The sequence below is a fragment of the Protopterus annectens genome, chromosome 13.part0, assembly GCF_019279795.1.
Source record: "Protopterus annectens isolate FY-2018-M chromosome 13.part0, PAN1.0, whole genome shotgun sequence".
In the NCBI taxonomy this organism is placed as follows: domain Eukaryota; kingdom Metazoa; phylum Chordata; order Ceratodontiformes; family Protopteridae; genus Protopterus; species Protopterus annectens.
This window is the reverse complement of record NC_056747.1, coordinates 102,689,165-102,703,496: the sequence shown is the minus strand read 5'-3', so window position 1 is coordinate 102,703,496 and position 14,332 is coordinate 102,689,165. Positions and strand designations below refer to the sequence as shown.

The 14,332-nt window shown below is 41.9% G+C and overlaps 1 protein-coding gene across 2 annotated transcripts in view; it reads right to left on the bottom strand.

Moving 5' to 3' along the window:
- Nucleotides 1-11,542, bottom strand: part of HNRNPM (heterogeneous nuclear ribonucleoprotein M) — a 278,079-nt gene extending 266,537 nt beyond the window's left edge. For both annotated transcript variants that reach the window (XM_044090678.1, XM_044090679.1), the window contains exon 1: nucleotides 11,391-11,542. In XM_044090678.1, the coding sequence (XP_043946613.1) occupies nucleotides 11,391-11,434 (44 nt within the window). In that variant the 5' untranslated portion in view covers nucleotides 11,435-11,542. The remainder of the gene's footprint in view (nucleotides 1-11,390) is intronic.
- Nucleotides 11,543-14,332: the final 2,790 nt, after the last annotated feature.

Genomic DNA, 14,332 nt, shown 5'->3' with positions numbered 1-14,332 from the left:
AGAACACAGACCCCCCACACACACACACACACAGCAGCAGAGAACTCCAGCTCCCCTTGGTACTATACACTTCATTGTGACAATACCAACATCACAATTAAGGATGCCCTACATTTCAAATGAATCTCATTACTATTTCTTGGCACAGGATGAACACTGCAGAGCCTGCCAACAAATCCTCAAAAAGCAAGGAGGCCACAACACCACCTGCATGCCAGATGTGAGAAAGAAAACAAACCAACCTCTTACACGGATTCTCACTACAGGTTCATACTGTGCATGAGGGACATAGGCACCACCCCTTGAATTTATGGTCACCCACCCAGTTGCTAAGATTGCGCCTGAAGAGGGTCACTGAAGAGCGCTACTTCACATGAAGCAAGAGCTTATTCCAGAGCAGTGGCAATCGTTGAGAGATGTACGTTTCTCTCCAGCATGTTCCATTAATGTCACAGGCTAGGCAGAAATCCGTGGAGCGAGTTATTCTTGTTCCATTTGACTTTTCAGGATGTACAGCACTTCCAATTAAGGTAGGCTCCAAGACTGCTCTGCAGGTCAAGCAGCCTGTATTATACAGAGTACAGTGACAGGGCTTTCAGTCTTTCCATGTATCTGATGTTTTGAAGACCCTGGATTCTCTTGGGTTAGAAACCTCTGTGGTTTCTCCAGTGTCTGCAGGTGTCTGCAGAGGCACACACAGAAGGGAGCATTGCACTCAATTAGGAGATGTGATAAAAAGAGTATAGCAGAGCTATAATCTCCCTGGTCTTGGAGGAGATACCCTTATTTAGGAGATGCACAACGCAGAATGCTTTCTTACTACTAGACACATGGTGATAAGTTTAGATTGTTCCCAAGTCTCGCACCACTGAGTTTGAGCTTAGAAGGGTGCTATCTGTATCATAATTAGCAAGGGCTACTTCTTTACAAAAGGGAATGATGAGGTTTTTTGCATTTTTAGTCCATGAGTTTGGCACCAATCATCTGCGTCAGCCCTTTCTGTAATATGTTAAGATAGTTGGAAGACTTTGATTGCCCCCAGATTATAGTAATCTACAAACTTGGTAAGCCACAGGACCATCTAGCAGACATTAGAGAAATGGATTCCAAATGGCAGATGGCTCAGCAACAGATCCTTCTGGTACCCCACTGGTCTACTGGTGGAAGTAGAACACACACTGTTGAAATTGGGGAGTCCGTCAGTGAGCCAGTGTGCTACCCATCTAGTAATGGGGGAGTTAATCCCCAGCTGAGTTTCTCTGTGATACCCGAAGGGGTGTGTCAAAGGCCATGGCTAAATCAAAGATAGAAGGTATCTACTAATTCAGGGCTTTGGTAACATTCTTAAAGTAGGCCACTAGGTTTAATAAGCAAGCTCTACCCCTGACTAAATCAAACTGGATCGGGTCAAGGGTTTGAAGGTCCTCTATGTCTTTGTGGATAAGGTACATGGCGGTTTTCCACTGTCTTGCAGAGGAGGCTGATTAGGCCTATGGGAATGGGTCAATAGTTCCCAGGGCCTTCTGATGAACTCCCTTTGTACAAGGTGATTACTTACTGTTGCTGTTACCTACTCTGCCGGGACAAAGCCAGTTTCTCAGGATATGGTTAGAGAGTGCACAGTGGTTCTGCTAGGTTTTGTTTTAGATTGTTTAGTAAGCAGCCCGGAATGTTATCTGGTCCCACAATATGCTCGGCACTCCCTTTTAGGTTTTGGATGTAGCTAAAGAATGCCTTACGACCATCTTTAGCTAGAGATGCTAATTTAGACTTTTAACTAGCTAAGGCTTGAGGACTTGAACAAGATATAATTTGCTTGTTCAAGCTGGCGATTGTATTCTCTCTCTACTTAGCAAGTTCCTGCCTGTTTTGGGATATCAGATTCCTTTCTTTTGCTATATAAACTTAATTTATAAATCGCAGTCCACCAAGGTGGCTTGTTTTTTCGGGAAGGCATGGTTTTGTTCCTGATGGGTACAGCAGAGCCAATGCATTTATGTGGCTGCACAGGGCATTTTTGTATTCCTCGGCATAGGAGTCATTGTTGTCAGGGCCTTTGAAACTTTTTATACCATCACTTGGTAGGCAAGTTTGTTTTGGAGACATTTTTTTCTCACTCCACGGGGCAGGTTTGATAAGTTACTTCAAAACGAGACAGGTTTATGGTCAGACCTTACCAGGGAGGGCAGCACACAGGGTAGTGCAGTGACCCCCCCCCCATGTTGGTGGGCACTAGATAAAGGACATTTAAGTCCAGTGTCCAGGGACTTTGTAGCAATCATGTTTGTGCTCAAGTAAGTCGCCCAATTGATGGACTCTAGCAAGTGCAGGTAAGCGGTGTGCCTCTCCTGGTTCACGGTAGGTGACCTGTAGCCAGCGATGATGTGGAGGAGTACTTTACCTATATAGTTACATTGGACCTGGAGTAGCTCGAGAGTCGTACTGTTTCACCAGTCCCAAGGTGTACTTGGATTCAACGAAGATGGATACACCTTCACGGCAGCTTCACACTTGTTTTGGGGTCTGAACATGTGAAAGACATTGTAGTCTTGTACAGCTGGGGAGCTCCCAGCGGCCTTCAGGCACGTCTCAGTGACTGCACAAACATCAGCATCTTCCAAAGTGAGGAGTGCTTCCATGGACTGCAGTTTACTGTTTAAGCATCTAGCATTAAGCAGTGGATCTATCTGAAGTTTTGTTTGCCCATTCCTAAAAATGCACTGTGTAGGAGGCAAGCATCTTTGCCACTATTCAAAAGCCTTGAGGAGACAGTTGAAGGCCATCTCTGGCAAAGCAGTGTGGCCTGTCGACCATGTCTTCCAAAGCAGACAGATACTGATCACCCTGGAATGACACCAGAAACCAAGCCAATTATTGAAATCAATCATTTGTTTGTCTGCATTGTTGTACCCTCTTAGGTGAGGGTAGAATGGTGCATAGGGCTAGGGACCTACCTGCCCGAGACACAATCTGAGTGTTCAGTCATGTCTCACTTCAAATAATCCAGAGATGCAAGTTTCAAGTCATTCACACCAACATGTACTATGACAAAGTCATAACAGTACTTGTTGCTGAGCAACTTGATGGATCCTGGCACATGACAAATGGCTGCGACCTTCTTGTTCAACCTGATGAGAATGTCAGTGTAGCTCAGAGTCACCTATGACCAGAACATTATGTTTTGAAGTGTTTTTCCTTAGGTCGTCTCTGGTTTATTGGCAGGCTCTTAGTGAGTGTCTCTGCATATGTGGGTTTGCGTGACTTACCTTATCTTGGGCGAGAGGGGAGATGTGTGTACCGACAACCTGTTGTAAGGTCTTGTATATCATTATGCGAGAGGACCGATTCTAATTTCGTGGTACAGTTACATCTCTCAAATGTCAGTATACATGAAGAAATTACTACACTGCCTCAGGATGCCCACGTCAATCAGGCTGGCTAGCGAAATGGTGGAAAACTGTCCATTATAAAAAGTATACATTTCATTAATTAGTGGAGATGGGCAGTTCTGTGGAGAACTACGACTGCGTCAATGCATCAGAATGTGCACCTGCTCAACAGGTAGCAACATGCAACAGTGTTACACACAGAAAAACTGTGTAGCTAAGGAAGGTTTTCTAGCACACAAAGGGAAAATTATGTTTTTAAGCATCAGCATCTATAAAGTTAAGTTTTAACACAAATTAACCAATAAGAAAACCCAAAACTGGGCCCTTTTCCCAACAATCCATAACTCAGATGGGTCCAGGGCTACACACTTCTGCCACCAGGGTGCAGGAGGGCCTTCTTAATGTACAATCGCTGGTTTTAAGTGCTCAAGTAATACCAAACAGCCTAGATTCAGCAAATCTGAATCTAGCCTAAGTTATGAATTTCTAGTACTTCTGTATTTCAAAGTGCAGAAAACAAACAGTCACAGCAGTAAAAAACAGCAAAAAATGAAGCAGCAATTGAGCAAAAAACAGTTCAAAAAAGTGCAACGCAAGCTTAAAATATACTTTTTTGTTGAACACAGTGGATGCCTTGGATGTAGTTCAGATTCACCACAGATCTCTGCCTAAAATACAAGCGAAGTTACAGTTTTAACACAAATACTAGGGTGGGGTGGGCATGCATTTGGGATAAGAATTTAGCACAGTCCTGGTAATTAAACCATATCTGATTAGCTCCCCCGATAATGGAGATTACAGCAGCACATGGACCCAGTCATTGGCCTCTCAAGTACAACAGAAATGCCTACTGACTTCAATGACATTTTAGTTGGCAATGACGCAGGGAGTATGAGGAACTTAGCTGTATGATGCGCTGTTAGATACAACATGAACTCCACATATCTGGGTATGGTTACACTGTGGTGTACCTCCTGCATTCACACAATGAATAAAAAGTCACTGGAACCAAACCACTCTAAAACCTCTAATTATCCAAAAAAAATCCACAAGTTATTACAAACTACACTTTTGCCATACTGTTCTTAAAAATACGGTTTTAATATAATTTGGTAGTCTGTTCCATGCATCAGCTGCTCTCAGAATTAATAAGTATAAATTCTCACCACTATAAAATCTTCTACATAGACTCGCTCTATTACTTTTTGGTAACTCCAAACATTCCCAGAGGTAGCTGTCCCTAAACATCCTACATACCCAAATTAGATATTCTATTACACAAGTTGATATTTAGTCTTTCATAACTAATGTTCACATCCATGGATGCCCTTGGTATATTTCTGCTGTACACTTTCCAGTTTACTTGTGCTTTTCTTAAGGTTTCCATATTGTTCTCATACTCCACTTTGGGTCTAATGCAACGAAAACAAGGATTTCGTAGACGTTATAAACTTTATACAACCATAACCTGGAACCTACAGTTGTACAACTATCTTTAGCCAACTGGCTGATACGATTAGAAAAAAACTGAGCTGGATCTACCAAATATATCCAGGTCCTTAAATGAATGTACAGTTTCAGTGTGTGCTGTACTAAATATTCTTTCAATTTACATCTCACAAATCTCATATGCTTAGTTTTTGATGCATTTCTCTGCATATTATTCTTTTGTGCTCAAATGGTCAATTTAGTAGAGTTCTTTTGCAAACATATCTTATCTAGTACACGTAATAAGTTTACCCAATTTCAGGTCATCTACTTACAGACTGCAAACACCTCAGCTGAGAGTCAGGTCTGAATGATGCGTGTAAACAAGCAAGGGCCAAAGACATAGCCCTGTTGGGCACCCTGACTAATCAAGAATATCACCTGTCCATGCTTATCCATGAAGCAAGCAACTATCCATCTTATCAAAAGCACATCAATACCTAGTTATTGCTTCCTGACCAGTGTTGTGTATGGCCGTGTAAAATGCTGAAGTTAAATATATATAAAATGACACCACAACACAACGTTTCATTCATAGCTACTATACTGTTACAATAGATCACCTGTAACGATTTTTCAACATATGGTTTCAAGTCCCAGCCTATCCAATTCTGATAGCGTATCCAGTATTACATGCTCCATTACTTTTCCACAACATGAAAGTAAACTTAAGGGTCTGTACGACTCTGGGTTTGTCCTACTCCCCTTTCCCTTATAGACATAAGTACATGTCTCCAATCTTGAGGAATCTCCCCATATTCAAATGGCCTATTAAACAATAGATATAATGGTACTGTAAAGCGTTTGCTAAAGGTGTTCTAAGGTCATTACCAATTCTGCCCCTTATGCTTTGCTTGGATCCAGTTTGCCCAGTTCTTTTTCAGTATAACCCAATTTGATTCTAGTATCGGAGGTTACCCAGTCACTGATCACTCATCACCACCTTTGTGGAACCAAACTGTTCTTGCTTAAGGATTTTATAAACATCCACAATAGGTTACTGAAAATTTTAGCATCTACATACAGTTTATCAATTTGTATGTCTTTACTCCTTCCACATCTTATCTATCTACAAAAAGGTTTCCTATTATGCTTAACATCTTCATATAATTCAAATGTTTCTTGATCCTGTCTCAAACTATGCGTGTTTGCCCAGCTTGTTTACTTTCAAAGTTGTAGTTGGACCTCTCTCCCACTTATATTTTCATCTCTCAACTTAATCAGGTACCCTGTTCTTACGAAAATCTATCGCCCTGATGTTGTATGCCTAGACCCAGAGGTTAAATTGATTTTATGCACTCCATTTCTCTTTCAAAACTTTCCACATTCTATCTGCAGTTTTTCCACCAAACATACCACTCCAGTTTACACAGTGACTGTTGCTTCCACATAATCTATAACCAATAATTTGCGCACTGGTTTAGATTTCAGCATGGAATCATCATGTAGTGACAAATTAACCTTTATAACCCCCACGATCACTCAATGGTGGCAAAACTTGAAGTAACAGCAACTTTGGTACTTCTGTATTATCGAAAGCAGATTTTCACAATAGTAGTGCTTGCTTCCCAACATTAAAATCTGACCGCTGATGTTGTAATCAAGTCAATTTGTTTTCTTTCACACTTAACAGTTGTTGTACTGCAGGATTTTCAATAAAAAATTAAAAACTACGTTTGGCTGTTTATGTATGCACTTCCCTGGCAGCATGTCATGTGAAACCTATCTTGCCCATGCAAAACACTGTTTTGTAGCACTCCTGACTACAGTCAGTGACAACCTTCCCCCGCATAAAAAAAGAAGACAAAACCAGGAAATGAGCAATCCACATATTTTCCATTGTAATACCTTCCAGAAACCAGTGAAGTACAATCTCAGTTTGTCTGAGGAAACCACCATCAACAACACAAAAACAACCCACTGCTGACAAGTTCTCCTGTCAGAAACAAACCCCAGAATCACCTGTCAACATCACCCACCAACATTTTTGAAAGCCATTCCTTACTGCAACTTGCTGTTAACAAAACTTTCCTTTCGAGTCTATGCGCAAAGTGTTAGACAAAGACGTTACCTAAAGCATTTCCATTATGTGGTGCAGGTGCTTTTCTTGGCAGCACTCTTTCCTTACAGTCACAGTATTCCTTTCTGCAGTAAAGCAGCAGCCGTGAGAATTGAAGTGTGCATGTGTAATGCACAAAGACAAGAAGGAGAATCTCACATTTATATTCCAAAACATTTCCCAAACTTGTTTTTCCTTAGTAAAGTGAAATTACACCTTGATGTTTCCCCGCACTCCATTTCTTTGCAGCATGCGAGTTTCGCAACCACGAAAATCTGGTTGCGATAATACACAAGTACTGTAAATTCTTTAGAAACACAAACATGTCTAGCATGTTCCTTTCCCTGGCAGTTTTTAATAATCTGATGCTACTGCTGTTCCTGAACCAAGTTGTGAAAGATTTCCTTACTAATGTTGAATCATTATTCTAGTCTGTTTCTGGTACATGCAAGTCCCCATCTATTACCCTTCCCTCCTTTGTTTTGTACAAGAAATCTATGAATGTCTAGGTCATCAGCACTTGACTTTGGTGGTATCACACACACTCCAACAATTGTTGTATGTTCCAGGGTTGTCTTTACTGTTACAGTAATAGTCTATAGTATTGCTGGTAACATGTAATAATCACACGACTCATAACCATCTTTAATCCTTATCGCACCTTCTCTCATTTTTTATTAGGTGCTTCAAAAGCTAACCTCCATGATCTTGACAAATGCACACCACATCGAAACACGTGCCCCAAACTAGGCTTGGATGCTTTACACATTTCCATTTTTTTTAAAAACAGGACATTTTTCCATGCAAGTATTTACAACATATTTTCACGTGACCTGGTTATCCTTTCTACATGCAACTCGTGAAAAAAAAAATAGTATAGCTTAAAATAGTGTTAAGATGGAAGAGGGCTGTGTTCCCTACTAACAGTAGTCTTGCAGGCGAGGTCATTGTACCCATGTGAATAAAAACAGATCAGTACTTCCTCGCTTTAAGGCATTACAAGGCTCATCTCACATCTGTTTTTGCTCCTGGCAAACATTTCAATGTTCATTATCTTTTCTGCAAAAGATAGCATCAGTTCCTCTAATAATTGAATCAACTTCTAATACAGCTACATCTGCTCTATCAAATGTTATGAAGTAATTATGAATAGTCTAATTAAATCCCAATGTTTTCATCACGCATTAAATTTGCAAAAGTACAATTCTCATCCAGCTGGCATAGTACATCCACAGCTTGAGCCACGTAGTCAACATCTGTCCATTTCTTTTTTCATACAGTAATGCTATCAATCCTTCCAAGTTTCATTTTTTTTTTCATTTTCACCTGCTTCTTTTTCTACCTTCTCTTTTGTGAACCCAAAGTTGTCATAGGTTGATACTAGGCCACCTGCCGCCCAGCCACGTTGTGCAGTATTCACCGCCCCTTCAGTAGTTCCCTAGACCCTTGTACTAGCAGCTAGTACCCTTGGCCCCTATCTAGTAGTGCTGTTGGTGTGATCCCCGGTGAGAACTTTGTTACCCATCCACTCATCAAGGTTCCTCTTGAAGAGTGATAGTGAGGGGCTCTGTCTTATGTAGATCGGGACCCTGTTCCATAGTAAGGGAAGTCTCTGCAAAAGGAATCTATCCCTCCAGCATGTTCTATTCATTGTTGTGTTGAGGTTTATATCCCTAGAGCGTGTAGCTCTAGTAGATTTGGTTTTGCTAAGATGGAGCATTTTCAACAATTTCTGGGTTGGACATGGCTCTGTACGTTAGACAAAGATAGCCTCTAAGAAAGCGGTATGAAACATAAAACAGTCTTAGCTTTTTCAATCATGCTGCATAGGGCAACTGTTTGAGGCCAGTTATCCTCTTGGTTAGGTACCTCTGTGGTCTCTCCAGCTGCTGGAGATGTCTAGCCCCCTCTCAGAAAAAAAAACAAGCCTTTCCTCTTGGTAATACAACCACCGCAGTCATTTCTCATAAATTTGTAAGGACAATAATCAAATTCAACAAGTACATACAAAGTTGCACAAGAATTTATTTATTTTACATTCATTGACTGGGCTAATCCAACTAGATACGTCCATTTTCAGTAGAGGCCTGGGGAGATAAACTCCACTATTCAGATAATAGTAACTTCGGGTACAGTACAAATTTAAGACTAGAATGCAATAGTTATACGTAACAACTTAGTAATCTTACTACTTAAGCAAGAGACAAGTTCATAAAGTTGATAGCTTGGTATACAAGTTCATACTCTATAGTGGTTCCTTAAAAAGACTTAAAGTTCATGCAGACTTTAGCTTAACAAGAACTCATCAGCAACATGGGATGCTTTACAGATCCATAACCTCCCGCACCAATGTGACTAAAAACTACACTACAGCCATCACAAAAAGCAAGACTTGACCGAAGTTGTCAAACTCGCAGCAAATACCCTTTTCAGAACCCAACATTGTATAACACTACTGGTTAGAAAAATTCCATCAACCAGATGTACACACAACTTCTTGCCACCTGCAGATTTACACAGCATCCAACTGCATGTATGGCATTAAATACCACTCTACACGATAAATATAGCTTATACCAATACACACCAAGACGAGCAGCTCAACCTAAACTGAGCAATGCCCTTTAATGCACTTGCAGCCCCCCCCCCTCCAAATGAACTGCTAGACTCTTAAAACAGTGTAAAGAAGAGGCAGCAGCCCACTTCCTGACGTGCATGGCCGTCCAGCACTGACAATCAGTAATGCTCAATAGAATAATATTTTAATTCCGTACTTTTTGATCATCAACCAATATATGCATTACACGCATAACTCACAACCCCATCAGGATGGCATTCAAGTCGGTACCGCCCACAGCAAACCACATATGGTGTCCTAAAGTATACAACTGCCCAGACAACTCCCTTCCCAGTCTGTCATTACGATCCAATGACCAAAAACTGACTGTCCACAAACCTAGCAAATCTGATGGGCATAATCTGTACTCGTAATGTCAAGACCTGAAACTCTATCTCTGTATACAAGAGGTCAACATTCTCACTCCAAATCCTTCAAAACCATTCAGAAAGACCAGGATAAACTATATCCCTAAATATGAACCACCATCCAACTCCTTCCTCTCCCTTCTTCACCCCTCTTCTCTCCAACTTGTACCCATTTCTTAACCAATATTTTCATGTGATGTCTAATTTGCATTAAGTTCATTAAACTGTAGATTTGTTGATTCTTGAAAATTTTATTGTTCTTTGTTTATGCATGAAGATTTTAAGTGTTTGGTGTTTACCATCAGAACCTTCACGTTCATTTCTATATTCGATTAAGTAAATGACATTAGATGCTCAAAAACAATCCAGCCCACCCACCACACCAACAACCAATAAGAACAGACAATACCGGCAACATTTCTAACGAACACAAGCAGTAATGGTGGAATTGCACTGTGCCTGGGCGGGGCACGCCACTGCGCTGTTTGTAAGGAGCTGCAGTGCAGGCCACGTTAAAACTTAACGCTCCTAAACCAAACTCATGTACTTATGACATGGCTTAATATGGCCCACCAACCGGTTGGAATTTGACTGCGAAAGAACCCTCCCAATGGTCTACAATGTGCATGCTAACTGTAATGCAACAAAAATTAAGTTTTCGAATCAATTACCGACCATAATGCAACACTACACGCGTCAACCTAGTGTGCTCCGTAGGGAGTCTCAGTAGTAACAATCATGGCGAAGACGTACCGGGGATCGTGGGCAGGACGACGTGTTAACCCGTCAACTAACACATTGCGGGGAATTTGTTAAGACTACAAAAAGCCGCTCTCCTTAAATCGATAAACTCAGCAAAATAAGTGTCCAGGCCTTTGTACGTTATTCTCCGCTAAAATGGCACTTTAAAAACCACCGGCCAACCCGTTCCCCCCTCACAAAAAGGTCACATACCGTGAAAGCTATTACAGGATGTATTTTAACACTTCTTTGACAATCCCCAACTATTTTAAAAAATGGCTTAAATCACAGTTCAAAAAGATTCAACACCAAGAGTCACGAGCTACAACAAAGGCCAAGACTCGGCCAGGCCATCAGCCCCTTTGTTCTGACAATGGTCGCAACAACTATCACCAAGTAAAACTCTCATCACATTCGATACAATCACGACACTGACTATTATAAAAGCAAACATTTACTAGGAAAAATATAACTTAAACGTGGGCCGCGATTATCGATCGGCGGCCTCCACTACCCGACGGTGCTAGTCCGTTAAGCTATTTCCCACAACAACCGTTTCTAAGTAAACATCATCAACCAAGTCTTAAATCAAAAGACCGTTTAATCCCAGTAAGTCGTGTTCTAGGCACCACCAATAACACAGAAGGGGTTAACTGCGCAACACAACCCATGGTGCACCAAACACCCCTAAAATACAAAAAATGAGGTAAAACAAAGCAATGTCTTACATCTTCTGAATGTTATTGACCATAGTATCCGTTGCACCCGCCATTGTTTCGTTCAGTAACAAACTGCCCTCAGCCGTGTGAGAAATGCGTGATAGCGAATTTCAATCGCTTCTCCAACACTAGCCACTGGTAGAAGTGGTGCACTATGGGAAAGGATATTTGGTGACGTTTTTGTTGTAGTAACAATCGGTTACAAATCTGTGTGTTTTGTCTGTGAAATTCAGGGAGGTCCTGTGCCTCTTAAATTGTAATTTGTCCCTGATTTTGATTATGTTTTTATTCTGCCACCTCTAACATTTTTTATTTTATGATAAATCGCTGAAGATTATAATTATTCATTAGCCATCAGAGTTTCATACTTTTTAGGTTCATAGGTAGGTACTAGACTATTTGCCCGAGGGCATTTATAAACCTAGCCAGAGTGTGTCAGCTTTCACCGACCCATTGATTAATTAACTGAGCCTCTGTCAAGAAGAACCAATGAAGTGATCCCAGGGGTGTATTTTCTGTTACCCATCTACTCGTCAAGGTTTCTCTTGAAGAGTGTTAGTGAGGGGATCTGCCTAATGTAGTTAGGAATTTTGTTCCAAAGCATGGGGAGTCTCTGTGACAGGAATCTATCCCTCCGCCATATTCTATTTATTGTTGTTGGCGAGGTTTAGCTCACTAGAGAGAGCGGCTCGCAGTGACTTGGGTTTCTTTAGATGGAGCATGTCCATCAATTCTGAGTTGGACATGGCTTTGTAAGTCAAGCAGAGATCACCTCTGAGTAGGGGTCCCAGGACCGAGCCTTGTGGGACACCATTTGTGACTGGTTTAGAGTTGGACCTGGAGCCCGCTATACTTACCGTGTGAGTTCTGTCTGTAAGCCAGTTGGCAACCCATCTTGTGACATAGGGGTTTATGTTCAGGCTGGTGAGTTTTTCTATAATTCCCGAGTGGGGAATGATGTCAAAAGCCTTGGCGAGGTCAAGGTAGGCTGTGTGTACCACCTTCTCCTCATCTATGGCCTTGGTGACTGTCTCAACCAGGTTTAGTAGGCATGATCTGCCCTTAAAGCCAGACTGGGTCGGGTCAAGTGTTTGGAGGTTCCCAATGTCTTTGTTAATGAGTTCCATGATGATGCACTCCATAGCCTTGCAGACCAGGCTAGTCAGGCTTATGGGGCGATAGTTACCAGGGTCAGTTGTGGTCCCTCCTTTGTGGAGCGGAATAACCATTGCTGTGCGCCATTCTATGTGCACATAGCCTGTGGAGAGGCTGAGGTTGAACAGTGTGTTTATATGGAGGGGTTAGTTCGTTCTGTAGTTCATGTAAGACGCAGCCTGGGACACCATCTGGCCCCATTGACGCTGTGCTTTTGGTTTTTGAAAGGGCTGTTTTCACCTGGACGTCTGTGATTTCCGGGACACTACACTTTTCCAGTATTGATGTGGGCTCTTTTGGGGGAGAGATGGGGGTGAAGTTTGCACTGAATCTATCTGTCAGGATGTTGGCAATATCAGTAGGTTTAGTATATTTTATGCTATTTTGCACTAGCTCAAAGCATATCTGCGAGTTGCCACTTAGATTCTTGACATAGCTAAAGAAGGCTTTGTGGTTATCTTTCAAATCATTGGCTATTTTTCTTTCGAAGTTAGCTTTGTATGATTTTATGAGGGACCTTAGTTTCTTACTGATACTGATTAGGGATGTCTTTCCTTCTTGGGATTTGCTTTTTTTCTGAACTGGTTTCCTCCTCCTTCTATTGTATAGCCTGTTTATGGCAGTGGTCCACCAGACTGGTTTCCTTCTCTTAGGGGAATGAGTCTTGGTTTTGCTAGGGATGGCACGATCCATGCATCCTTGTAGGTGCTTATAGAGTGCATTTGTAAAGGTTCCTGCATCTTGGACACTGTTATCCTTTAGCATGGGGGCTGTGAAACTTACCACCTCTGTCTTAAGTAAGGTGAAGTTTGCTTTAGAAAAGTTTTTCACTATGGTTTCCATGGTTGGGGTGGGGTGTGGACATCCAGAGTGATTAGTTTATGGTCTGATCTAACCAGTGACGGATTGACTTCCGGTGCGGAACACCTGTCTCCCATGTTGGTAATGACCAGGTCCAATATGTTTTCACCTCTGGTAGGGGAGTTTACTAGCTGATCCAGGGCATTTGAGTTGATAAATTCCAGGAAGCGCTGGACCTGGGAGTATGTACTTGAGTAGTTTTCCCAGTTAATGGTAGGGTAATTGAAATCACCCAATATCAGGGTGTTCGGTAGGACCTTCATGTTTTCCAGTGTCTCCAGAAAGGCAGAGTGGTGGTCCTAGGTCATGGAGGATGATCTGTAGCAGGCCACAATTTGCATTGCAGATTTGCCCGATGTTAGTTGCACATGGATGATCTCAGAGGTATCATGCTGCGCCACTAACCTGGCCAAAATGTGTGGTATGAGTTGTAGTTCAGTAGTGCTGGGGTGCTCTGTGGAGCCTTGAACCAGGTTTCCGTTACTGCACAGATGTCAATGTTCTCCATATTGAGGAGTGCTTCGAGCGCGTGCATTTTGAGATTTAAACTCCTGGTGTTGAGTAGCATAACCCATATTTTTTTTATTTGTGCTGTTTACGGAGGTGGGTTTGACTTTTGTGCCTTGCCTAAAAAAGGCACTATGGGGGCAGCAAGACCCTTGGCCAGTATTCGAAAGCCTAGGGGTGACAAGTGCAAGCCATCTCTTGCGAAGCAACAAGGCTTGTCAAGCATGTCGTCCCAGGCTGACAGACACTGGATCCCCTTTGGATGATACCAGAAGCTTGGCCAATTGTTGAAATTGATCATTTTTTCTTTATACTGCGGTATAATTCTTGGTGAGGGCAGGATGCTACTCAGGGTCAGGGTCATACCCGCTTGGGCTACATGATCAGAGAGCTCTTCCATGTCTCTTTTCATGTAGTCCAGGGAGGTA